Genomic DNA, 27,680 nt, shown 5'->3' on the forward strand with positions numbered 1-27,680 from the left:
TTGGTTGAATAAGGGTTAGATTAAGGATCAGATCGGATAAGGTTATTAGTCAAAAGAGATCGAAAAGACGATCAATGCAATACGAGCAATAAAAATAAAATAAAACAGAATAAGTAAAATAAAATCAATCTTAAAAAAAATTCCATTTCATTTCCAAAAGATCATATTACATCATTTGGGCGATCTCTCCAAATCAGTAATTACAAATATTCCTACCTACTCTACCCTACATTCTATCCATCTTGCTTCCACAGTTCGGACCCCTTCCGATCTCAAGATGCTGTTCAAGAAATAAATAGAGATCGGGAGGGTGGCTCTCGTCACCTATGGTAAAGACTACGGAAAGCCATATGTCATCGTCGATGTCATCGACTAGAACTGAGCTATAATCGGGACCTATGAAATGGTTGGGAGCCAAATGAACTTCAAGAGGTGATCACCGATATCAAGATTGAAATTAGCAGTCCCCTTGCCCGAGATCAGTCCGTGACTCAAACCGGTAAGCCGATTAGAGATCGACACGCCAGTCATTTTCTACCCTAATCGGCTATTTAGTCCAGTTCTCTTGCCATCATCAAATGACGTCCTCATAATTCTCTGATCGCTGGTGTCGTCCATTTTCAGGTGATAGACAAAGTAGGTTACCAAAAAAAGATCAAGACGATTGTCATGATAAGGATTTGCATTGGAAAAATAAGGCATAGAAAGAAAATAAATTGCAAATTTACCAAAAAAGGAGAGGTGGAAATGTGAGAATGACAGAATTCACTCCCTGGTATATATAAGCCTTGGCATTTAATGCTTGCAGAACTCGAAGTGGCTCATCGGTAAGTGGAGAATTTAATGCTCCACCACTATTTGAGGTTCACTGACATAGGCCAGATATGGAGAAGAGACAGGAAAGAGATCAGAAAGCGAGAAGAGATCGGACGTGGAAAGAATTGGTCAAAGAGATTAGAATAGGAGATCTCTAAGTTGCCAGCCTTAATGAAAGATCGGGTAGACCGAGAAATGGCCAATAGAGATCGAAAGATTTGAGGAATCGAGTCACTTTCAATCATGACCCTTAATCTGTAAAAATTAACTCCCCTCATCGTCGGATCTAAGTTGGTTAAAGCATTTGGGGAACGATCCAATCTCCACCATCCATCCCATTCGAAAGGATAAACCCGAACCATTGGATCTGAAGCGGTTAAAGCATCCTAGTACGCCTTAATCCACACCGTTGGTCTCACTTGTAAGGATGGGTTTTGGACCTTCAAATTAAAAATAAATAACTGATTCGACCCTTTTCACCTTCAGATCCATTCTGTAAGGCAAAACCCCTAACTGTTGGATTAGAGAAGAAAGGATAGAAATTCTAAACTAAATCTCAACCCTCAATTTTGATTTCCTTTAATTCCCAGACGTTAGATTATGTTCTTCTCAATCCAGACTCTTCATCTTTTCCTACCCAAATCTTGACCCTCCATTTTAAGACCCTGTTTCCTATAAATACCCGAATGCTACACTGTAGAAGGGGTTTGAAGTCTTTAATCTTTGGTGGGAGTCTCTGAATTTGAATATTGCTCTAGCTTCATTGCCATTGCTCTAAGGTTCTTAAATATTCTAAGGGACTTTAGAAACAAGTTTTCTAAAGGATCTTATTACCAGAACTCCTAATACGGTGACCCATATTTTCAGTAAATTCGTGCACTAGCTCAGTGGTCCAATCTTAGTCCGTCATCAAGGTCTTGTTCCTATCGCCTTCAGTATCTCAAAAGTCACTTTTAGTCACCTTAGATTCAGTGATTCTAGCCTTGTGAGACATCGGTACTTGCTCTCCCATCACTTTAGCCCTCCACAGGTAAATGACTTAACCGATCTCTCTTTGATTGAATATGATTAATCCATATTCATGATGTAAAAACTTTTAGGATACAGTATCATACCAAACTTCCAGGATAGATTAGTATCTGACTGACTTATCTCACAAGTATTACCTTTGTCATGCTATTGTAACGTGCATGTCATCTCAAAAGATTTTTACTTTTATTAGTGTTCGGATGGTATAAATATTATTGGAATTTCGAAAAAATAGTAAAGAGTTCAGAAGAAAGTTAGGTAAATATGAATCACGACATGGAGAGTTCGGATTCGACTAAAGAGGGGAAATAATAGGAGTGAATTGACGTAGTTCGGGTAGATGTAGAAGGTTCAGGTAATTAACAAGAGGTCAAAAGTCAAGAGTAGAAGAGAAGAGCTTGGACAATAAGCTACAAAATCGGAAACCAAGAAAAAGCTCGGACAGTAATAAAGAGATCAAGAAGTAACGCATGTAACTTATCACATTCTTTATATTATCCAGGTCTTTTAGAAGGAGATCGGGAAAGAGTTCGTCTCTTAACCCCTGCAATTTTTATACCTTTATTAAAACTCACTTTTCAAAATAGAGGAGATCGGGAGAGAGTCCTTTCCTTGAATTCCCGAAGTTTTACATCTTGTAAAGTTATTCGCATTAAGGAGATCGGGAAAGAGTCATTTCCTTGAATTCCTTTGGTTTTACATTTTATAAAGTCATTTGGTGTAAAATAGGGGAGATTGGGAGAGAGTCCTTTCCTGGAAAACCCCGGCGCTTATCTTTACAAAAATTCTACACTTTTCAATAAATTTGTCAAACATGCTTCAATGTTCGATTCATGCGAGAGTCCTTCCAAGAACTCCAAAGTTTATATTTTGGACCCAATGGAGAGTCCTTCTTGAAGTCTACACGCTTATATCACTAAGGGGAAGTTCTTCCTTTAGTTCGGCCTAGCTAAACAAAATTCTATTGTTGTAAAATATAATATGAAATGGCATGGGGTAAAAATTTTATGGATAATTATACCGATGATGAGACATTCTTTCTTTAACTAAGAGTCCTCATTAATGAAGTAAGCTCTGTAGGTTTTTAATTAACACAACCCTTTTGAATTAGAGTCCTAATTGAAAGGAATGAAAAATTCATACCCATATCCGTTCTTGTATATCCATTATACACATCGCACCCTCAGTTATTTGAATGCCAATGATAAGGCACATAATGTGTCAGCCGAGAAACCTTCTTACTCATTGTGAATATCTAGGGATCAAATAATACCTCTCTAGAATTAGAGTCATAATTCGGGGAGGGAGGAATTTAATAAATACATAACAAATATAACCTCAATTCACTTTAGGGCCATCCCATTTACTTATGTTCTTGAGATACTTCGGAATAGTGAAATGTCAAACATTCCTTTAATAAATAACAGGAACCAACATCTTAACTTTAACCCCAAAATTATCGATCTTAAATTATAAAGAGCACATCGTTACATCTACTTGTTCTTGCTGAGGGAAGATATGAGGCACCCAACACCTTCCCCACACGCATATGAACCCCAAATTTAAAATCTCTATTTTAAAAATGGTTCTATAATTTTTTATAAATAATTTTCTTTAATTTCCCTTAAAATTAAACTAACGAATCCTCAGTGAGAATCGTCTGACGACTGCAAAACTCTTGCAACACAATCAATGAATCCTCCAAAGTTATTTATTTATTATTATAAAAAGATTGGCTGATGGGACATGCAAAATAAAAGAAAATTAGATGGAGACAACTAAAGTGTTAAAAATTGATAATGTGATTAGGTTTAATAGATTTTTGGCATTCAATTACAAGTTCAGAAAGCCCCTTCCTGAAGAAAAAAAACAATGGATAAAAGACATGTTGGAAATTTTCAACTGCCAATCAGTGCAAGACATACATAACCATACAAGAATATCATCAATTTTTATACTCTGAGTTGGCTATAAATCGCGGTGGAGAGCAACTTAAAATCCATGGGTTGGGAATCTGACTTCTAGGAATAAAGATGTTTTAATTTAGAATGATGACAAAGTATTATTTCTCAAGCCTACATAACATGGAATTATACACAGAGAGAGAAGAGGAGGTTGGGGAGTGTGCATCCTCCACTCCATGTAGTCATGACCGGGGCTGATTTTCAACAACCAGGCTTGCTGTCATAGAAATTCAAAATGAAGACAATTGAAGCAGCATCACCATCCTTCCTTGTATTGGCCGGCAAAGTCCACAGGGAATTGACAATTTTCTCTGTAGGATACTGCTAATGACAAATAGTCACAGCACCAACCAGATAAGGGTTGAAAGTGAGAATCCTAAAATTCTGCTATTCCCCTCCTCTACCAATGTCCAAAGAAATGGACAAGAAGATGCAGACGATAAATCACGTTGCTTGGATGCATTATCAATCATCACCCTCAATAGTAAGAAACAAAGATCTTCCTTTCCTGCTATTTCCAGCTGCAGAGTAAAAAATGAGGAATCAGCCCACAATTAGCTACCGGATTGACAATTCACAGTATTTGATTTAAATTATCCAGAAGAGAGTTTCAACCAAGGATAAATAAGTTCAAGAAAAGCATTCAAGCAAATGACAATATAATTGAAATAATCAAATTGATATATTAGATATGAGAATTCATACCAGAAAATTTTAACTCCGCATGGCATAATAGTGTGGAGCAAGTTCAGTCAACCATAAATAATCGATTCTAGTTATGTTGCGGATATACTTGTTAGTGCTTTGGACTAGTTCATTGAAAATTATGCATTCTGCCTTTGACTGGAATAATACAGAAGAAGGGTGAATCTGCACTACCTGTCCACTTGCCAAAGCCCTGCCATTTAGTTCAGCAACTGTGAGAGGTTTCTAAGTAAAATAGGAGGATAACAGATGGCTGGATATAATGAGTGACTAGTTACAAATCCTAATAAAGGGTATAAACACGTAATAGATATTGAAGGATCAGCCACATGAATTTTAGATGTTATATCAATGCATATTCAATACCTGTATGTTCCCTCAGGCTGCTTCAAAGCTGCATTAAGGAAAAATGAAGCAGCAAGGCATCTGCGGAATTGAACCAGGTCATCTCCACAGGACGAAATAGGAAGACCCATTTGTTCAACATGCCCTCGAATTTGACTGCAAATGAAAAAGACCATTTAAATTAAAGAACACCAAGTACAGCAATTAAAGAAGTTCAACTTTAGAGGATCCTTTTAATTGCAGAAGCCATGTTCTGAAAACACTTACAATGTGAAACATACAAGTAAAAAGAGAATAAGCTATGAGGAAAAAGAAAGAGAAAAAGGAGAGTAAATAGCCAACCTGTGAATGTCACAAGCATGCCTCAGGGATCGACTATTAATAAAATTTTCTTTGCACCATTTTCTCAGAAATTTTTCATTTTTTCCACGGAGATTCTTTTTATTACCAACTTCCATATTTCTTTTCTTCAAAAGTCTATCTATTGCCCGATATACATTAACTAAGTGAGATGGTCTCCATCTGGACTTGCAAAGCACTTCATTGCAGTTCTTGCCTGGTCAACAAGAATACAAAATAGTAATGCTTAACTGAAAGTATTATCAAGGTGGGTAAGATGATGGTGATAGCACAACAATTGCAATATATAAGTCCAAATGAATCCCATAAATAATGGTAAAAAGGATTTTTCAGCTGCAAAAGACCTTTTAATATATAGTTACACACCAACTATGATTGACATTAACAAATATCACTAGTTGGATAGAGAGAATTTTCTTGGTCCAGGTGAATAATTCACTATTCAAAAACCATTCTCTCCTATTTCACTAGCCCAAGCAAGGGAAAACATAATTTCCCAGCCCACTTTCATTCCCCAGCCTTCCACCCTTGCCAAGAAGGCCATTTAAGATCCAAACTTCCAAGACTTAAAAACTATGGAGACCCATGTTTCCATCATAGACGAAAACCTAGCATTTCCAGTTTTTCATAGAATCCATCCACGATATATTACCACCATTTCCTGACTATTTTTGCTTACATTTGTCAAATCTAATTGCTCAGCTAAATAGAGCCACTGCAGAAGTGATTGTAAAGCATATTGCACAGTATAACTTCATTTGTACAAATGCATACAAAATTTTGACGCTTTTGTCATCCCAAAAATATAATAGGAAAATCTGTTCATGCGTACCTCATCCTTCTTCTCGCGAGGGGCATAAAAAATTGATTCCACCGAGAGCATCGCAACCGTTATCAGCATTTCTTCCAAGCAGTTGAACTGACTAGCTAGGATGAGCGCTTTGGAATAAATAAGATCTAAGGGAAGCCGAGCCATTTGATGCCCAATAGGCTCTGACAACTTACAGTCATCTGTCAAAGCACCAAGCAGAAACAGATGCTCCAACGATTTGATGATAGCTGCCCTGTTCAAGTGCATAATGAACTTACGAAATAACATACCTCTTTTGACAGATTAGAGGATACATTCAGTACCAATAGTGCAGAAATGCTAACACTGCAAAAATTACTAGGTGGATTACCACATATGCAAACTAAATAGTAATTATATTTTAACATTTTTCTTTAACATAAATGAATAAGCAACTTGGGCTACACCAAAAAAAAAGGATTCTAGAAAAGGATAGTTGGAGATATGAAAAAGCATCCAAAATTACCTAGATGGCTTTTCCATGAAATCAAATCTAATGATATCATCAACACCTAGAGCCTTCAGCTGCAAGATGACATTTGAGAGGTTGCACCGCTTGATCTCTGGCTTTGTTGAATCCTCAAGTTTCTCAAATTCACGCTCTGGATAGAGACGAAAGCACTTCCCAGGTCCTTCACGCCCTGCACGTCCACTGCAATAAGAATAAAATAGTTATTTCCAATAATTAGTTCATAAGCACAATTTAAGTTTCAACAATTACCAAGCAGATTTTTTATCATACCAACATAAAGATATAAGAAGAGAATAAGAAGCAACGAGATAACATCACCTTTTTTTTTCAATTAAGCTTCTAAGAGTACTACATAGTTAAAAGCAAACTAACTTATTTCTCAATCAACCTTATTCAAATAAGTTTGTGTCTCCAACACTTACATTCACAAAGAAAAAGTGGGCGAAGAGAGACATGTATCCAATCATAAAAAACCCAAAAACCAAAGAAGAAAGTTAAAACAGACCATTAACAATTTTCACAGTTCAAAACAATCATGGCAGTAAACCACACATTTCTATGACCAATCCTGTCATAGGGAAGTTCAATTAGCAATGAAATGCATTTGTTTACTAAAGTCACCAATACAACACAACAGGTAATATCTACTAGCAATTAAAACTTGCTCAAATGTTCTTGAAAAATATTCAAGAGACTATTTTCACTTCTTCATATAAAGAAAATTTTCCCTTCATTCCCAAGGCATAGTTCAGTAGGTATACCTCCTTTGAAGAGCCTGAGCTTTTGAAGTTGGAACAATTATCAATGATTCCATTCCTTTGACTAGATCATAGGAACGTGCTTTTACAAATCCTGAGTCTATAACATATTTGATTCCAGGTATCCTCACTGACGTCTCAGCAATATTTGTGGCCAATATTACCTATAAAAATCATTGTATGATTGTACAATATTAAATAAATTAAAGGTTTAGAGTGTGTATCACATATACAATGAGTATTAAACGTAATGTAGACAACCAAAAGCATATAGAAAAACTGTATCACAAATTAACTATGACAATCCACATACTGTCCGACCATGTATCTTTGTCTACATGTGCATCTAGAGTAGAGATAGATGGGATGGATATATGGATGTGTAGTGTATGCAGTCATTATATTCAAATCATGATTGCAGAAATTCTTACACTTCATTTTTCTTCTCCAAAGATCATAATAAGCAATATACAAGTAAAAATTAACATGACCATCATGGCAGGGTAAATATACAAATACATGCAGAACCAATTATTGTAACAAAGTCACTGATGGAGCACAGCAGGAAATGCGGATCCAAACATAGTTATAGCACAAACATGCAAGGCTTATGATTTGATTACCTAAATCATTCAAAGCACAACCTAACATCAATAAATTCGAACTATAAGGGGAAATTGACATACAATCGCCACAATCCTCAAGAAAAATCCATGCCTCACATGAAATATAAATAACATTGATTCTACAGGACTAAACCTATGAGACTTAAGGAATAGCACAAGGGAATAACAAAAGAGGAGAAAAAAGAGATAAGGGGGAGTAATTAAAAAAATAAATAAAAATGAAATAAGAGAGCCCATAGTCCAACTGAAAATATTCAAACTTGAAAAATCTTTCTAATTCCTAAAGGAGAAAAAAAAAAAGGATTGCTAGAGATCAACACAGACCAAACCATCAAAACTTAATCCTGATCTAAATATTACATCAAAAACCACAAACGAAAGCAAATGGCACCTAATTCATACACCTAATAAAGGCTAACTCACATGCATTATTAAGCTACCTTAAGATGCCCAGCTGAAGCTGGCGTGAAAACCCGCATCTGCTGCTCTGATGGAAGGGATGAAAATATGGGGACAATTAACAACTTTCGATTGGCTTCAGGTAATTTATGAAGTTGTTCTGGCACAAGTCTTTCAACAGATTCAATCTCTTCTTGCCCAGTTAGAAATACAAGTATGTCACCAGGGGCCTCCTCCAAATGAATCTAATAAAACATTGTAAAAAAGGAGTATAAGAAGCCATATGACAAATTTGAAAACAATTGTAAACAAGGTTTATGAATCTAAGTACTAATTAAAGCACTTGATGATTAACTTGGAAATAACCAAACTAAAGAAAATAATAAGAAAAGATTGATTTAATTTATGTCAATTCCATTAAACCTATTTTGTGATAAAAGTGAGAAACTCAATTGAGTGATGTGCATTACAACAAAGAACATGAAAAAACAAGTAAGAAAACACAAAAAGGAAAAAAAAAACTTTGGCAATGGAATATGTAGAAAGAGATGATTCTCCTTAATTTCAATTAATCTGTACATGGGTATATATATACAATTGATTCCTATAATTGTGTTCTACTAATTAGGAAGAAATCCTAAATAAAAAATCCTAAATACAGAATACACAATATACAGAGAAATAATATAGTGATTGACTTCCCATAACACTCCCCCTCAAGTTGGAGCATAGATGTTAATCATGCCCAACTTGTTACAAATGTAGTCAATCCTAGCTCTATTCAGAGTTTTTGTGAAAATATCTCCTAACTGTTCTCCAATTTTGATGTGTCCTGTTGAGATGAACTGTTGTTGAATCTTTTCACGAACAAAGTGACAATCAATCTCAATATATTTGGTCCGCTCATGAAACACCGGATTAGAAGCAATATGGAGAGCAGCTTGATTATCACACCACAATTTCGCAGGCAGGGAGGTCTTAAAACCTGTCTCATCTAGTAATTGAAGTATCCACATTACCTCACATACTGATTGTGCCATGGCTCTGTATTCGGATTCAACACTAGATCGAGAAATTACACTCTGCTTCTTGCTTCTCCAAGACACCAAACTTCCTCCAACAAAAACGCAATATCCAGTAGTTGACCTCCTGTCAACCTTAGATCCAGCCCAGTCGGCATCTGAAAAACATTCAATATTCAAATGCCCATGATTACCATATAACAAACCTCTTCCTGGAGCGCCCTTCAGATAACACAAGATTTGTCCCAAGGCTTTCCAATGAGCAACAATTGAGGAAGACATAAACTGACTTACCACACTAACAGCATAAGCAATGTCAGGACGAGTGACTGTAAGGTAGTTCAATTTTCCTACCAATCTCCTGTATCTCTCTGGATCTTCAAACAACTCACTATCCCCTGCTAACAGTTGTAAATTTGGAGTCATTGGTGCACTACAAGGCTTAGCACCTAATTTTCCTGTCTCTGTCAATAGATCGATGACATATTTTCTTTGAAACAAGAAAATATCCTTCTTACTTCTCATAACTTTAATACCCAAGAAATACTTTAACAATCCCAAGTCTTTGGTTTGAAACTGGGTTTGGAGGAAGGTTTTAAGAGATGAAATACCTGCAGAGTCACTCCCAGTGATGACAATGTCATCCACATAGACTACCAGGAGAATTAGACCAGCCTCAGATTGCCTATAAAATACTGAGTGATCACACTTACTCTTTTGCATACCAAATTCCTGTACTGCTTCACTGAATCTCCCAAACCAAGCCCTAGGACTTTATTTCAAGCCATAAAGAGACTTTCGAAACCTACAAACTTTACCCAACTCCCCCTGAGCAACAAACCCAGATGGTTGCTCCATATACACCTCCTCCTGAAGATCACCATGAAGAAAAGCATTCTTGATATCCAATTGGTGCAGGGGCCAATCATATGTAGCTGCTAAAGAGATAAAGAAGCGAACAAAAGTGAGTTTAGCTACAAGAGAAAAAGTGTCAGAGTAATCAACCCCATATGTCTGAGCATATCCTTTTGCTACAAGGCGTGCTTTTAACATAGCCACAGAACCATCAGGATTTACCTTTACTGTAAATACCCATTTGCAACCAATAGCTTTCTTACCAGTGGGCAAAGGCAACAGTTCCCATGTACCATTAGCATCTAAAGCCTCCATTTACTCTTTCATAGCAGCACACCAGCCAGGATGAGACAGTGTGTGACATCCCTTACCCGTCTGTAGTATAGCCCAGTAAGATATGTCACACAGTGTACCGGAATACCCTATTTTAGTTCAATCATTTTTATCCTTCCTAATTTATTTCTTTCATAGTTATGAAGTATAATTCGTGAAATATCATTCATTGAAGTCATTTATTGAAATCATAATTTTATTTGAGGTTCCGTAAATTTTATAGAAAATTTCAAGCAAGTAAATAGTGAAATACGTTAACTGATAATAAAATAGGGGAAACTCCGCTGGTTTCTCCGTAGAAAAATAATTGATATTAAAATATAACGAAATCAAATTATTAAAATAATAAAGTAAGACAAGATAGGGTGCTCCGACACTGAATGTAGCACACTTCGCTCGGCTACACTGTAGTCGGGTGAGGGGTGTTACATTTATTGGTATCAAAGCTTCTGCTCAACATATTCCAAGTTTTCTTTTCTTTTCATGCCATTTCAACTTAATCAAGCATGCTTTTCATGCTTAGGAAAGATAAAGGGTATGGTTAGTGCATTAACCTCTTTAACCACTCTCTTGGCTTGTTGAAACCTTATAATTTTTGTCACTTTCTTTAAATTTCTTGGCAGCCAAACACTTCTCCTTAGTGTGGGTGTAATTTTTAGTGAAGGTGGTTAATGAAGTTTAAGGCATTAGAAATCAAATTGCATGGATGTATGATTGAGATTGAAATTATAAGTTAGGGTTTTGACCTAACTTAGTTTTTGTATTATTGCTTGGAATTTGATGATGTTGAGATGATTTAATGACCATTAGAAGTGCCAAATATGTCAAATGAAGTTTGTGGAGTTGAGAGAATTGAATTTGGGAGTGTTGATTCTTATGCAGGAAATTCGGACCTTTGAGTCCAATGTATTGTTTGAGCTATAACTGGAGTTGTATAGGTTCAATTGGTGCAAGGCAATTGGATATGAAACTAGACACATAATGGTACAACTTTGGTGAAGAAACCCTGCCCAGAAAATCAAACCAAGTTGACCTAAAAATTACCCTAATCCGGGTGACCAACATGCTGTCCCTGGAAAATGACCAAATGAACAGTATTTGTTCAAATAGTCATAATTCAGTATAGAAAAGTTCAATTAATCTGAAATTTTACTAGAAGAAAGCTGAGACATAGCCCTACAACTTTCATGAAGAACACAAATCCAAATTCTGACCATAACCTAGTCAAATTGCCAACCAAACTTAGGTCACCAAATCTGGTAGAACCAATTTGCTCAGAAATTCTGGGTACAGGTCAATTCGGCCAGTTATGGTAAAATGACCATAACTTGAGCTACAAAACTCCAAATGGAGTGATTCAAAAAAAAAATGTATCTAGACACAATAAGGAACAACTTTCATGAAGACAATTTTGTCAAATTCCTACTGTACAAATAACCAATGGAACAGTAAACTTAGTGCTTGAAATCTGAAAATTGTAAAGTAACCAACACTAAGCATTGAAATGGTATTGGCAACCAATACCAACAACTTTAGAATGCAAAATGTGGTATCTTAGTGAACTTAGGTTCAATAAATTTATTATGTATTAAAAAGTCAACAATTTGAGTGAATAGTAATGTAAATAGTAACCTTAAAGACATAAGAAATAATAAAAGAAATTAAAGAAGTCATTACGAGTAATGTATAAATATATATTGTAATTGGTGAATTTGAATGACTTAGTGAACACCAAAATCCTTGTAAATAGGTAATTGAGACTTATACTCCCAACACCAATGGAATTCATAATATATTAGCAATACAACTTGAAGTATGAAATGTAATTTACATGAATAGATTGTTGAGTGTATAAATGAGATAAAAGTGCCATTTGAGATTTAGGTTCCCATCAAGAGAGAAAGGAAAGATGTTTTGAATGTGAATGGTACATGAGATCAAATGAATTGTGATCAATACGAATGATGTGAGGAATGTATGAATATTATGATGTTTTACTTGGCTTTATGCCTTATTGCTTTTATGGCTTATTAGCCATTCTATTTGCACACCGGGAGACACATATGTGACCGATAGTGTAACGGCCCAAGGTACTTGATGTCCAGTGCCAACGATCCGTTATCCAGTTTAGTCAGCCTGTCGAAGGCTACTTGGGCAGTCTAATTTATTAAAATAAGTTATGAATATTAGCAATTAAAAATGCTAAAAAGTAAATAAATGAGAAGAAGTTCCGAAATAAATTAGATTAGCTCCAAAAATTTGTTCCTTATAATGATCTGAAATAAATTAAATTAGTTCTAAAAATTTTAAATATTACAAAATGATTGTAAACAACTTAGAAAGTATCAAGGAAGTGATAAAAAGACTAATAGAAGAATTATAACTTAAATAATATTACAAATGTGATTTTCATAAGAATATAAGTATAAATTTTAGATTTATTTGTACATTATATAAATTATTATTGTAAAATTATGAAAGAAGTGATTCTCGAGAGCAACATAAATGACAAAAAAAAATGTACCACATAAATGACAAAAAAAAATATACTGTATGGCAAATTTCATATGAACCCAGTAAAATTCTTGAGTATAGAAAATATGCTTCAATTATTTTTTATTTGTATACATTATTTCTTATTCTATTATTGGCACCACTAAGCATTATTGCTTAGCGCGTTGCTTTTTACAACGCGTAGGTACTGAAGATTTGGACAGAGAGCCCAGTAGATCACAGACTGGGTAAGGCCATTCACAGTTCTGCATAGTATCTGTGTCACCTCACAGACTATAGTGCATTGGTAGGACACTAGGTCCCATTTTGTATTTTGTGATTTTTATAAGTTTTGTAATTAAACTCTTATTTTATCATGTATATTTGAAACAAATGTAATATAATTTTGTATTAATGTAAGTATTTGTAATTTTGTGTTTATAAATAACATATGAAAATAATTGATGAGATTTTTATTGTAAAATATTATTGAAAATTTCAAGCAGGTGAATAGTGAAATACGTCAACTGATAATAAAATAGGGGAAACTCTGTTGGTTTCTCCGTAGAAAAATAATTGATATTAAAATATAATGAGATCAAATTATTAAAATAATAAAATAAGACAAGATAGGGTGCTTCGACACTAAATGTAGCACACTTCGCTCGGCTATATTGTAGTTGAGTGAGAGGTGTTACACAGTGCCTCACCAATAGTATTAGGGATAGGAACAGAGTCTAAAGAAGTAACAAAACACCGAGAACAAAAAGACAATTGATTATAAGAAACAAAAGAAGAAATAGGGTAAGTACATGAACGTTTACCTTTACGAAGAGCAATGGGTAAGTCTAGATCAGAATCATGATCAGTATGAGGTACAGGATCTCCCAACGAAGTAGCTGGTGGAGGATCTGAGTCAGGAATCTCCAATCTCCTGGAATAAACATGAACAACGGGAGGTCGAGTAGGTCTAGAGACAGAAGGAACAAGCTGTGGGAGAAGACTAGACATTGATTGGACAGTATATATTAAGAGATCATCCTCCTCCCCCTGACTCTCATACACAGATGATTGAGGAAAAAATAAAGTGGACTCAAAAAATGTGACATCTGCAGAAACAAAATAACGATTAAGAGTATGAAAGAAACAGCGGTACCCTTTTTGGAGCCTGGAGTATCCAAGGAAGACACATTTGAGAGACTTTGAATCCAATTTAGTAACCTGTGGACGAACATCACGCACAAAACAGGTATAACAAAAAATACAGGGTTCAACAGGAACAAAGATTTTGTAGGAAACAAAACAGTATAAGGAATATCCCCATTAAGGACAGAACACAGCATACGATTGATCAAAAAACATGCCGTAGAAATTGCATCCGCTCAAAAGTGTTTAGGAACTTTCATCTGAAAAAGAAGAGCACGAGTTACCTCAAAAAGATGCCGATTTTTTCTTTCGGCCACGCCATTTTGAGATGAGGTATCCACACAGAAAGACTGATGAAAAATGTCATTTTGTGTCATATAAGACTGAAATTGTGCTGAGAAGTATTCTTTGGCATTGTCACTTCTTAACATGCGCACAGAAATATTAAATTGAGTTTTGATTTCATTACAAAAGGCACAAAAGATAGAAAACAACTCAGAACGATTCTTTATTAAATATAACCAGGTAACACGAGAGTAATCATCAACAAAAGTAACAAAATAACGAAATTCAGTTTTAAAAGTAACAGAACAAGGATCCCAAACATCTAAATGAACTAACTCAAAAGAGGATGAAGCCCATTTATTTACTCGACACAGAAGGCAAACGATGATGTTTTGCAAACTGACACGACTCACATTCTAGTACTGATAAAGACTGAAACTGAGGACACAGCTTCTTCATGGTAGACAAAGAAGGATGGCCCAATCTACAATGAGCTTCAAGAGGTGTTAAGGTACTGGAGCAAACAAGCGACCGCGGTACATGATTTTCCAGAATGTAGAGACCACCCGACTCACGTCCTCTACCAATAACCTGCTTCGTCATAAGATCCTGAAACAAACACTGATCAGGAAAAAAGGAAATAGAACAATTTAAGGTACGAGTACGTTTACTAATAGAAAGTAAATTAAAAAAGAATTTTGATAGACACAAAATAGATGACAAAGAAATTGACGAGGTCGGGTTCGCAGTTCCAGAACCCATGACACAAGAAGTAGAACCATCAGCTAAAGTAACAGTAGAAGAAGTGATATTAGACTGAAAAGCAGATAGAAGACTAAAATTACCTGTCATGTGATCTGTCGCACCAGAATCAATAACCCATTTGGATGAGGAAGACACAAGGCATGTAATGGATTTACCTGACTCAGCGATCGCAATGACAGGGGAACTGATAGGCTTTAGAGATGCCTGATACTGGGAAAACTGTGCAAAATCCTCTGCAGATACCAAAACAGTTTTCTCAGTGAAGATACTGTAAAATCCTCTGCTGCCATATTTACCATCTGTGATCGTTGATTTTACCTCTGAAGTTGCGGACAATTATATTTTGCATGGCCAGGCTCATGGCAATAATAACAAATGACTCCTCTTGAGTCCTGATTAGAACTAGCCTCTCCATTACATTGATTACTTCTGTTGACTGTAATTCCTCCTCTACTTCCTCTTCTATTACCCTGTTGTCCATTTGGATTATGACTAATAAGAGCACTACTGGCAGGCTGTGAAGATTGGGTACTCTCTGTACGAAGGACCCGTGTGAACGTTTCATGCAAAGAGAAAATCTCAGAACTGGAGAGAATCTGAGATTTAGCAGTCTCATACTCTGAAGGAAGGCCTGCAAGAAAACTCATAACAGCCAGTTGCTCCCGTTGGGCCTGCTGAACTTTCACATCAGGACTAAAAGGCAACAATACATTAACTTCCTCATATACCCGTTTAGAATCCATAAAATAAGCCGTGAAAGACTTATCCTCTTTCTCAGCACGGTATAATGCCTTACAAACATCATAAATACGGGAGATATTCCCTTTACCAGAACACAGAAAATCTAAGTAATCCATCAATTCCTTAACAAATTCACAGTGATTAATTAAACTAATTACCTCACTGTGAATCGAGTTCCGAAGCTGCAAAAACAACCGAGCATCCTTCCTTAGCCAATTTTATCGTGTATCATCAGTAGGTGGATCTTTAGTAAGGTGATCATCCTTATCAATGCTACGCAAATAGACTCTAACAGTCTTACTCCACTCCAGGTAATTCGAACCATTAAGTTTGTGTTCCGTGATCTTAGTCATCACCGGAATCACATCAGAAATAACATTCTTATTGTCTGCCATTTGTTGAGACAAAGAAAACTAACAGAAAAGCTAATCCAAAGTGCTTACAACAGCAAAATAACCCAAAATCACAAATCAAGCAAATACCGAAATAGGATCTGAGAGCCAAACCTCAGAAGTCTTTTAATGGTGTACTGGATCTGGCAACAGCACACAGTGGTGGAACGAGGGGGTTGAGGCAACGCCGGCGATGTTGATCGGAGTCGAAACAGCCGGTCGGTGGCCAAGGTCTCTCCTGAGCTGGGTGGTGAGAACAAATAGTCACCCTAGATAGATGACCTGCTCTGATGCCATGTAAAAAGAGATGATTCTCCTTAATTTCAATTAATCTGTACATGGATATATATATACAATTGATTCCTATAATTATGTTCTACTAATTAGGAAGAAATCCTAAATAAGAAATCCTAAATAGGAATACAGAATATAGAATATACAGAGAAATAATATAGTGATTGACTTTCCATAACAGAATAAGATACTCAAATTGCTTGATTAAGCACAGTTGCAGTACAGAACTATAGAAGAGCAAATCATAATAACCTGGAATATAGTAACCAAGGTCGCATCAAGATAATCTGGCTCAGAATGAAGAGTATACAGTACATCAACTTGATGTTGGCGCCCTTCAATATGAATAGCTCTGGCACCACCAAAGTACTCAGAGAAAACACGAGCATCCAAGCTGGCGGACATTATGATTAGCTTCAACGGAGGGAATTTTCTACCATGGCATTGCTTGAGAAAACTAGAACATTGAGCACCAGTTCCTGTCCCCTTCATTGCCCTATTGTTTGACTTCTTATCATCCATATTATCAAGATCCTTCATGAAGTTTGACCTCATATTTTGCACACTTTTTAGCAATCCTAGCAAAACATCAATGTGGACTGATCTCTCATGAGCTTCATCCACAATGATGACTGAATATCTAGAGAGGTAAGGATCCAACAATGCTTCCCTGCAAGTATATAAAGACTTGCATCAATTTCTATTGAATAAAAGATTCATGACAAAAACTAGATAGGGGGAAAAAAAACCAACCACCATAGACATGCAGCACCTAAGTAACTCTAAACCATTTTGCCCATCTTGACCTCAAAAATTCATCATTCTGCGGTATGTGATTTCAAATAAAATGCTTGACAACAAATCCTATTGAAACCTTAGAATTTCTGACAAACAAAGCTTCATAAACAAAATAAATTTCCAATACATGCAAACTCTCTAGTTCCTTTCGCCTCCAATTATATATATAGATACATAAAAAATTCAATCAAAATAGACACTAAAATGATTACTAAAACTTAAATAAATTTTGCCCTACCAACGACCAGACAAATTCATCACAATAATCAATAAAATTTTTAATCAAATAACAACAAGATTACACAATTCTATAAAAGATGGAAATATATCAATGCCCAAATCTAAAAAATAAAATATTGCAATAAATTAATAATCTACAAAAAAAATACACCACCATAGAACACGATAACTAAGTAAGACACACCATTTTTTTAACACAAACCAAAATTCAAATTTCAATATTAAGAAATTTCAATTAAAACAAAATCAAATAACAATATAATTTTCAGTTTTTTGAACCCGCCCTTTTTTATCCTCTATTCCATTCACTTTAAATTTTCAATCTAATTAAATAAAACAACTTTCGCCAACATTCAACCAAAAAATAATCCGCAAAAAGTAATTCTACAAAAAAAATCCCCTTTCTGCATTAATTCGAAAACAATCTTCTAACAATTCCTCTTTTCAACTGACCCACAACCAATTAAAAAAAATACATATGAACAATAAATCATCCAACTTTCCAACAAAATAACACAGTAGCAAATGAACAACTATATCCAAAACTTTCAAGAACAAATTGAGTAATACTGATATAAAATCCAAATCAGAGAAGACCTGATTTGAATAACCGAGATTTTCTCGAAACTTCACTTCCTTTCTGTAGAAAAAAAACCAATAAAAAATAACTTTCCATTTCGATATCCAACTTGCTTAAACAGAAAACAAAATAAAAAAAGTCTAACAACTAAAATATAAAGAAAAAAAGTATTAAAACTCTTAAAATCTCTATAATTTAAAAACTTGAAAGAACTCTCAAAAAAATAAAGTAAAGAATTCTCTATCTCACAAAGAAATCCATGCTAATTCTTATTAAAAAGAACAATATTAATTAAATAACTACTCTAAATGCCAAATTCTAAAATCATTGATAATATCTCTAAACAGATAGAATGATAAAAACTATATAAAAAGATCAAATATTGTCATGATAGAATTCTATGATGTGCGATTATCCATATAAGGGCAAGTTATTTTGACCAAACAATAATTAGTTTCATGCTTATCCTCACAATTTAAAATAGCCAAAATGAAACTCACTTAACTTACATACGGATATATGAGCAAACTATTCTATGTTGGCTAAATATAAGCAAGACTGCAGAATATTTATAAGCTAATAGCATTGAGAGTACTACGGTTCTTGGTTTCCAGTCCCACGCATATTAATTACAAATAGTAATAATTAGGCCAAGTTTTAATAATCTTTGCTCTCCTTATAGCTTTTGATTTTAATGTTAAAATTTCTATAACCGAAAAGTCTATTTAGAAATAATAACGAGGAACATGGATATTGATAGATTAAAAGCAGATATATTTTTTTGAAGTGTAAGACAGTAGATTGTAACTTACAAAACAATCATAAGCAAAATTGAGAACTTTTTAAAGAAGTTACTTTACAGCTATTTACATCTTGCATCTAAATCTTTAATCACTTACAGGAGATAGAAGATTAGAAAGAATTTTGGAGGTGCATAGGCCGAGAACTTCAAAACTTAGTTACACAGAGATCAGGTAGAAGTTGATTGTCCCAGAGTTAGAGAAGAGAGAGCCATTTTAAGTCTTAGCAATGAGATAGTCTTTGGTCAACTAGACTTTGATGTTGTCTTCAATATGGAATACTATACCTTTACATTTTTTTTGGAAACGTTTGGACTACTTTAATCTAAACCTAGGACGAGTTGAATTTGTTTTCAAGATGTCCTTTCGATTTGCTTTTAAAACTGAATTTCGAATCTTGTTGGGAAGGTTGGCGAGCTCTTTTAATTGTCTTCTGCGGTAAGATAGAAGAAATCTTTAGCCATTGATGTCTTTTGGTCACCGAATTAATTAGGTTTGAGAATATATAGGATATTTCGAAGAAATGGCACTACCAGAAATGAGGAAATTCGAGGCTTCCTTCATTTGATTTTGGTTCTGTATAATCCCACGTAATCTGCATTCCATGTAATTTTTTCGCTATTAAACATTTTTCTTTGAGACTTCTTCATTTCGATTAAATCTTATGCATGATCTCTCAGGTTTTGATACAGATAATTCTCTTAAAAATATTCCATTTAGGATTTACGATTCATAATCCCACTATGATAATTAGAATTACTTCATAATCGATGAAGAAATATTGATTTATTAAATATTTAAATCATTTAATATTTTAAGATAGGTATTATAATACTTTATTAAAATATTTAATCCTTTAAGAATAAATCATAGAAATTTTATTAAATTGTAAGTTTTAATCTCCCTAGTAAATTTATATTTATATCTTAATTTTTGATTTTCATTTTCTTAAATTATCAATATAATCCATTTCAAGTTAAGTCAAAATATCATTAAAACCTAGGCTTTAGCAATTTAATTTTCCTAGATTATTTTAGCAAATTGAGATTCTTTAGGATACCTATCACACCTTAAAAATTAAAACTATAGGAAATTTAATTATTCATTGTATTAAAAAAATTGGAATGAGACGGTAACTGATGGAATATCTCCAAAACAGAAATTTGTAGTTATAATCATTATTCAAATTGCCTAACCATCTAAATTCAGACCTGTGAGTCGTTAGAAAGCCTTTTGAAATAATCCTTTAACCTAAAGCATAAAAGGAGTATTCTTGTTTGCTTTGAATATCATCGCTCAACCTCATGAGTTCTTTGAAAAATGATAAATGAGTTAATTGCCATGTTAGATTTTAAAATCTCCATAAGAAACCCAATAGCAAGAATCTCGTTATTCTAGTGAAGTAATATAAGAAAGTATTTCAAACATAAAAAGTTAATTGTGATGTTGCGTAACCACAATCTCATGCCATATGTTTTTTTCGCGATGTTTTAATCCATAAGAATAATAACGCATAAAATTATATAATACTAATTAGTATTTTTGATTCAATAATTATATCCTCACAATATAATAATTTAATAGCCTAAAAGATAGTATTTTCTTTAAAATTTCTCAATTTTTAAGGATGCCATTAACATCCTTGTTAATCTAACTAGATTTTTCTACTTTAAACCCTTATAAGGAATTTGAATTCAGCTATGATTCAAACTTTCGTACCTGAATCACTATGGATTTTTTTATGACTTATTACTTTAACTTGCTCTATTACCAGAGAACTTTATGAATTTTTTTATCATCAAGGGCAGTAACCTTTTTGTTTTTTTTCACAATTTACCCTTATTAATGTTTGTTTTATCCTTTACTTTTTTTAACTTTGGATTCTTTAACCATAGATCTAGTGCAGTTTGCCTTGCTTTTTGTTTTGTCGGAAATTCACTCATCCTTTATTCCAATCGAATTAATCGCAATCTGTGATTTTATTTCTTTCTCGAATTATTGAGATGTTTCTTTAACTAATTAGAAGAAGTTTATCTTTTATTCCTTATAATCTTTACTCTTTACAATTTTTTTTTCATTTAAGTGTTTAATTATCTTCTTAATTTGGTTTAAAAGAGTTTTTGATTATCATCTATCATCTAAATAATTTTGCAATTAAATTGTGTATTTAGATTTAAATATTTAAAAATTAAATCTTTTGTATTTACTTATTGAAATTCTTATAGGCATTTAAAATTAAAAATTTAATAAATCCCAAATGGTGTTTTAAACTTTGGAATTACAGCTAGTGTTAAATGCCAATAATGGCTCAATCTAAATTTTTTTACAATCATTTTGAAAAACGATGGGAATTTATTTCCAATTTTTATATCGGCATCTTTTATCTTTCTTCGTACTTCATATTTAATCGGCTTATTATTTTATAATTCTTTATGCGTTTTATTACTATATTCTGGCTACTTCATTTCTCATTTAATAATTGATACCATGGGCTGATATTTTTTTCTAATTCCTTATAAGCTTTTTTTAAATTTGTTTTTTGTTTTATAAATTTCTTGATTTCTAAATGTCTAAATAACATTCCCTTAAGAATGGATCGATGCACTTTTTTTTCATTTTTAATTTGTCCATGGGGCCAGTTTGCTATATGCTTTTTGTTTTTATCATTTTTTTGCCTCACTTTTGCCCCTTTTAAACCTGCATTTCTGGCTTTTCTAATTAAAAAGCATTTCTTTCTCTCATTGCTTCTCCTTCTAAAATCTTCTCTAAATAACTTTAATTTTTTCCTTCCTATCAAAGGTAATTTCTTTTTCTATTATATATTTAATGAATGGGAAATAATAAACAGAATTTGTCCTAAACAATCATTTAAGATTATGGATCAAATAGATATGCAACAAAATCAGATTCTTTCATACTGGAAAGATGAATTTCGTACGCCATTTTTCAAGATAAAAATAATTTTCAAACAAATTTCTTGCTTTTTTGTGTAAGTATTTGAAGGAAATTTGTTTTCGCGCCATTTCAAAACATATACCTTACAGTAACAACATAGATTTTTATAGATTATATTTTTATTTTGTTTTGAACAGATATATCTCTTTAGTTATGCATTTTTGAGTTTATTATATTTCAAGTATCGTTGATGTTCAATTTTTGATTTTCTATTATTTATTTAATAGCTATAGTTCTTTGTGAGAATTGATCTTCTGAAAATGAATTATTGGAACTATCTTTTTTACTAAGATAACTTTTCTTATTTTTACGATATAATGATTCACTATTTAATTAATTTTTTCGACTTCTTGTATTTTTAGTTCTTTCTTTATTTTAATTAATTTGTTTTTTAAGATTCTCTTTTTCTTTTTTTAATTCTTTCTTGTTTTTTTCTTCTTTTTTTTTTTTCTTTTTTTATCTATTAATTCTATTATTCTCTATAATTCTTCCTTTTTAACAATTTTTATTTTCTAAAACTTTTAAATTTAGAGTCAATATTGAAACAGCAATGATCAATTTCCAAATAAGAAAATAAACTTATAAGATCAAATTTTTTAAATCTGAGTCCTAAAAAAAATAAAAAGAAGTAGAAGGAAAAAAAAAAAAAAAAAAAATAAAATTGATCAAAACAAATTACAAAAAGCAGAAAAACAAATAAAGAATATTCTCAAAAAAAAAATGTTTAATTTATCGCAATAAAAAAAAAAATAAATGATTAGTATCACATGATTAGTAGTGTAATTTATAAAAAGCATCATAAATTTTTTAAATAAATTTTTAGTAATTAATATAGAAAAGAAATACCTTATCGGAAGATTGAAAGCATTTTTCCTAAATGCGATCTGAATAAAATTTAAATAATCCAATAACAAGAAATTTTTTTTCTTAAAAATAAAAATGGTTATTAAATTGGTAAGACCACCACAAAATTAATGTTTCATAAAATAATAGAAATAGGACTTTTCTCCAAATGAAGTCCAAAACCAAAAGCCCCTTAACCAAAGTCAAAAAACTCATGAAAATAGGGTGGGTGGTGTCTAAGATCAACGATAGTTACTAAGAAACAACATGAAATAGGGCTGTGTCCCTAAGATTTAACTATTACTGCTAAATAAAAATTTAGACTTAATGTAAAACCTAGTGTAAAAGAACAGAAAGCTTAATTAAATCAAAATAAAATTCTTTTATTTAAAAGAAAGAATGCAAAAAGTTATAAAAAATTTTTATAAGTTAAAATGATCAAGTGCAAGTTAGATTGAAAGAAAATAAAGAAAAGATTGTAAAGCAAAAAAAGATGTTATTAGGGAAAGAAAACTCATTGAAAAGATTTGTGACTTTTTTGAGCTTTAAGAAACATTCTTTCATTCATTTCGATTCAAAGGCATCTTAAATTTATAGTTGAATCATTGAATGTTCAAATTACATCTAATTTAATCTCATGGACAAATTTGAGAGGCATGCATAGTAATTTCTCCGAAAGAGCTCAATCGATTTAATTCATGAGAATAAGTCTTTCAAAATTAGTTATGTAAAGTACAGAATAAGACAAAACGACACGCCAAACGCCGAACTTATAGCAATCCAATTGCTATGGGCTACCATCTTATACCAGTTAAAACATGACACACTGATCCCTTATTAGATAGCAAACTTCTTCGATTACATTCTTCAGTGTGTTCAGGTTTGCCCAGAAAACACTTATTACTATTTAAATGATTAATGAGGTTATTAAAATGGTCTTCTCTGAATATGCAAATTAATCAAATAATGGATTGCACGTCATGAAGTGTCAGATTCAGTTAATTCTTATATAAATTGGAATTATCTGCTGACTATGTGCAATTTAAATTAAATTTTAAGTTAAACTTGTAAAAGGGTACCTTAATTTATGAAATTTCAATTTCCATCTTTATTTTTATGGATCACAATTCCAGACGGATTTAGAACTATAGGAATTTCCATCTTGGTTAAAGAAATGAGTAAATTTCCATCTTGGTTTTAATTTTCTAACTTTTAAGGTAAATGTATTCTAATAAAGTATTAAAGGATTCATCAAAAGTAGCATGGATGATTACAAAGGAAATAAGAAAATCAATTCAAATTTCATTATTTTAAGCAAAGATATTAATATTAAAAGATGAAATAAACAAAAAAGGATAATGGATTGAATACTTTAACTATAAAATAATGAATCCTATAATTGATTCTTTTAAGGATGATGGCTATTTCTTAACAGTGCTAGTCCCATCAAATCCTAGGTTACATGTGCAATCAAAAAGCAAAGGACTGATTCAACTTCCTCATAAAAAATCGTCTTATCAAATTCAAAAAGACAGCAAAGTACCGGCTCAAAAGATCAAGACTTCACAAAAAAGACAAAGAAAAAATTTCAAAAGTCAAATAAAAAACAAAAGGCAAAAAAGACAAAAAAGAATGCGAATGCGAAATAAAAGATAAAAGTGAAAAAGATGGACACTAACACAAAATGACATTATTAAAAAAATAAGACCGAAAGAAAAGATAAAAATGCGAAAAAAAAATAGAAAGAATCACCCATCAATTAGAAAAGATTCCTGAGAAAATGGAAAATAAAAAGTTAATTTTAAATGAAATTTGACTAAGTTTATAAAGTCAACAATGAATGGTCTATTATGAAACAAATAATGAAAGATAAAATAAAATGAGTAGGATGAGATAATCAAGGATGGGCGTGTAAATTGTGACATTAAAGGTATCAATATCCCTCTCGTCTATAAATCTTAAAATAAGGAAATAAAGTAGCATCCTCTATCAACTCTAAAGTTCAGGTATAAGGCATGAAGAATTCTTCGACTTCTGGAAGTAATCCTCTGCAAAAGGAAAGTTCAAAATGATCTTTTTGTAATTATTTTTTGTAAGTTTTTTTTGCATTTAAACTTCTTAAATAAGTAAGTGTGTCTTGTGGCCAATCTAAGTTTTAAAATATATCATCTTCTTCATCTCAATAAAATATTCTAAATTTTTTTCATCTCAATCTTCTTGTTTTTTAAAGAAAAAAGATGCTTTGATTAATTAAGATCAGGATCTAAACTAAAAACAAGAGACTGAAACCAAAAACTGCTTAGTTGTTGAATATGGACAACCATACTTTCTATATTTTTGTTCTTTTTATTTTTCACTATCACCATGACTCTTATTTATATATACTCTTTCATAATCCTTAAGAGTTCAAAGCTCTTTATGTATCATCAGTATCTTTTCCGAGTTTAAATATTTATTATATAAGTATAAGCAATCTATTAGGATCATCATAAGTATGCTCGTGACTTGCTCCTTATATTAATGAAACTTCTTAATTTTACGTCTCATAATTTTTATTAATCTTCACTTGTCTTATCACAGAATAATGACGTGAGTTAGTAACAAAACATAGTTACATTTAGAATGAAGATACAGATTTTTCAAATGAGTTTGTAATGAGTGGAGATAGAGCTGATTATTGAGTCTTGTAGAGATATAATGTTTGGAGGGATTATTATTTTAGTTAAGAGTTAATAAATTTATTAGTCTTTATTTATTAAATAAGTTTTTTCATATATTATTTCTCATATATTCATTTGAAATCATCAGCATGTACGTAAAATGGTAAGCCCTTACTTAGTCGGGCCCTTCATTGTTGAAGGTAGAGCAAGCATAACCACATACATACTACTGGTGTTAGATCTCGCGTCGAAAAATCGCGTCTCGGTTGATATCGAGCTTCCAGTTAGATAGTAGTTTTGATTAGTGGATTCTAGTAAAACCCCCAAGTCGTATCCTTGACCATTGGAGGCGTGAATGGCGTTTAGGCATGGGAATTATTTGTCGTTGAATGATCTTAAAAACAAATGGACAGTCTTCTCCTGTATCACGGTAGCTCTGAAGACGTGGGTCCAGTATTCAAGAGAAAACAAAAACAAAAAATCAAAAAATAAAAATAAAGAAATATTGTTATTATCTAATATAGAAAATAAGTTAAATAATTGGAAGTTACCTCCTATTTCATCAAGTCTAATATATAAGTCTAGTAATAGTTTTATCTTTAAATCTGACTGTCATAAAAACTGTAGAACAAGCTACTCGTATCCATGAAGGATTAAGCTCTAGGAGTCTATTTTCCGAAGAACTTCTGACAAAACATCAGAAAGAATATTCTTTCCTACATATAGGAATGATTCAAGTTGCTCTAAAACCTGCAACTAGATTAGGCTTAAATACCCCAGCCTTAATCTGTGTTTGAGACAAAAGACATAATAATTTCAATGATTCCTTATTAGGAATAGCAGAATCGTCTCTGTGTGATGGCCCGATTTATTTTTCGTGCTATCTCAATTTTACTTTTTACTATCTCTGTAAGAGATCCTCATGTAATGAAAGCCTTATCCTTAGACATAAAAACCTCAGGATATGACATGTTACCATTTTATCAAAGAAAACAAAACTTCTTTACAAAACTCTAATAGTTAAAAACAATACTCAAATTTCAACACAGCAAAACAATATTTGAGGTAAGAGATATGGATTATTACCTGAGTAGCAATCCATCAGTCATGTACTTAATCCTTGTAGAGCTGGAAGTTTTGTCATCAAACCTGATGGAATATCCAACCTTTCGCCCCAATTCAACCCCACATTCCTCCGCCACTCGTTTTGCCACGGTGACCGCTGCAACACGTCTGGGTTGAGTTATCCCAATAACTTTTCCATCTTGACAGAACCCAGCACTGAATAAAAACTGAGGTAATTCTACAAATAAAATAGCGAAAAGTATTAATTAAATTAAAAAAAAAATCATCCACCAAGCAAACAGAAAAGAACAATCTTACGAGTTGTTTTTCCACTTCCACTTTCACCAACAATGATCAAAATATCATGGGTATTAACCCCCTCAACTAGTCGTTCCTTAACTTAAAAAAAAAAAAAAGTTAATGAACAAAAATCAGCACAAATTTCAGTGTGAAACACAAGAATAGAATGATAAAATAGGTGTGGAAGAAGACCTGATGCTATTGGTAGAGACTCTCTCTGCCTCTCAATCCTTTCTCTCCTGCATTTGACTTAAAGTCACATTAATTCTAAAAAAACTTGGAAAAGAATTGAAAAAAAGGGAGAATTTTACTTGGCCAGAGAATCAGGATTGTGAGGTTTATTGGGAAAGTTGGAGTGAGGCTTTTGGGTTTGAGGATTGTTTCTGGGTCCATTTTGCACAATTGAAGGCATCACTCTTCTCTCCGACTCTGAGAAAAGGGAACAAGGAAGCGGAGGCCGAAGGGGACAGAGAGACCCTGGAGTTGCACAGGAGAAGAAAAAAAAAATAAACGGGTTAGAAGGAAAATGTAGGATGTAGGATTCTATTTTAAAGGGTAAATTACAACTAATCTCTGAAGTTAGTAAAACCCACATATTAATTTATTATAAACATATAAAAAAAATTAAAAGTTATAGTTATATATATATATATATATATATATATATAGGATGAACATAATAACTAATTTTTAATTATTATTTATAATATTTTTATATTTATTTATTATTTTATAATTTTAAATAATTTATTAATTTAAAGAAAAAGACTTTACAGTTAATAAATTTTA

At 32.7% G+C, this 27,680-nt stretch overlaps 2 protein-coding genes across 5 annotated transcripts; both read right to left on the reverse strand.

The window, feature by feature from the left end:
• Positions 1-3,629: 3,629 nt before the first annotated feature.
• LOC110649627 (pre-mRNA-splicing factor ATP-dependent RNA helicase DEAH10) lies at positions 3,630-27,415 on the reverse strand. Its single transcript, XM_058153971.1, is given in 14 exon segments — positions 3,630-4,330; positions 4,515-4,707; positions 4,881-5,015; positions 5,202-5,364; positions 5,367-5,415; positions 6,052-6,283; positions 6,536-6,721; positions 7,303-7,463; positions 8,366-8,569; positions 16,903-17,320; positions 26,613-26,829; positions 26,910-26,990; positions 27,084-27,130; positions 27,203-27,415. Coding segments are annotated over 13 exon segments (2,178 nt in total). The 5' UTR covers positions 27,304-27,415; the 3' UTR covers positions 3,630-4,330; positions 4,515-4,523.
• On the reverse strand, positions 14,923-16,463 carry LOC131183296 (uncharacterized). Of its 4 annotated transcripts, none has more exons than XM_058153974.1 (3): positions 15,542-16,463; positions 15,379-15,456; positions 14,923-15,067 (listed from the first exon to the last, which is right to left on the reverse strand). In XM_058153974.1, exons 1-3 carry the CDS (start codon positions 15,837-15,839, stop codon positions 15,039-15,041), a joined length of 405 nt encoding a protein of 134 aa, XP_058009957.1. In that variant the 5' UTR covers positions 15,840-16,463; the 3' UTR covers positions 14,923-15,038. The 4 variants fall into 4 exon arrangements, 3 of the variants coding, with proteins under 3 accessions (XP_058009957.1, XP_058009956.1, XP_058009955.1); XM_058153973.1 differs by having other exon boundaries at positions 14,931-15,067; positions 15,304-15,456; XR_009151429.1 differs by having other exon boundaries at positions 15,379-16,463.
• Positions 27,416-27,680: the final 265 nt, after the last annotated feature.

Source organism: Hevea brasiliensis, chromosome 9 (assembly GCF_030052815.1).
Source record: "Hevea brasiliensis isolate MT/VB/25A 57/8 chromosome 9, ASM3005281v1, whole genome shotgun sequence".
In the NCBI taxonomy this organism is placed as follows: domain Eukaryota; kingdom Viridiplantae; phylum Streptophyta; class Magnoliopsida; order Malpighiales; family Euphorbiaceae; genus Hevea; species Hevea brasiliensis.

Bases quoted from the DNA above. Each gene is read 5' to 3' on its own strand.
- LOC131183296 (XM_058153972.1), bottom strand. From the start codon at position 16,080: ATGGATTACTTAGATTTTCTGTGTTCTGGTAAAGGGAATATCTCCCGT. The intron at 15,457-15,541 runs GTAAAATCAACG...TGGTATCTGCAG, and splicing joins AATTGTCCGCAACTTCAGAG to AGGATTTTGCACAGTTTTCC.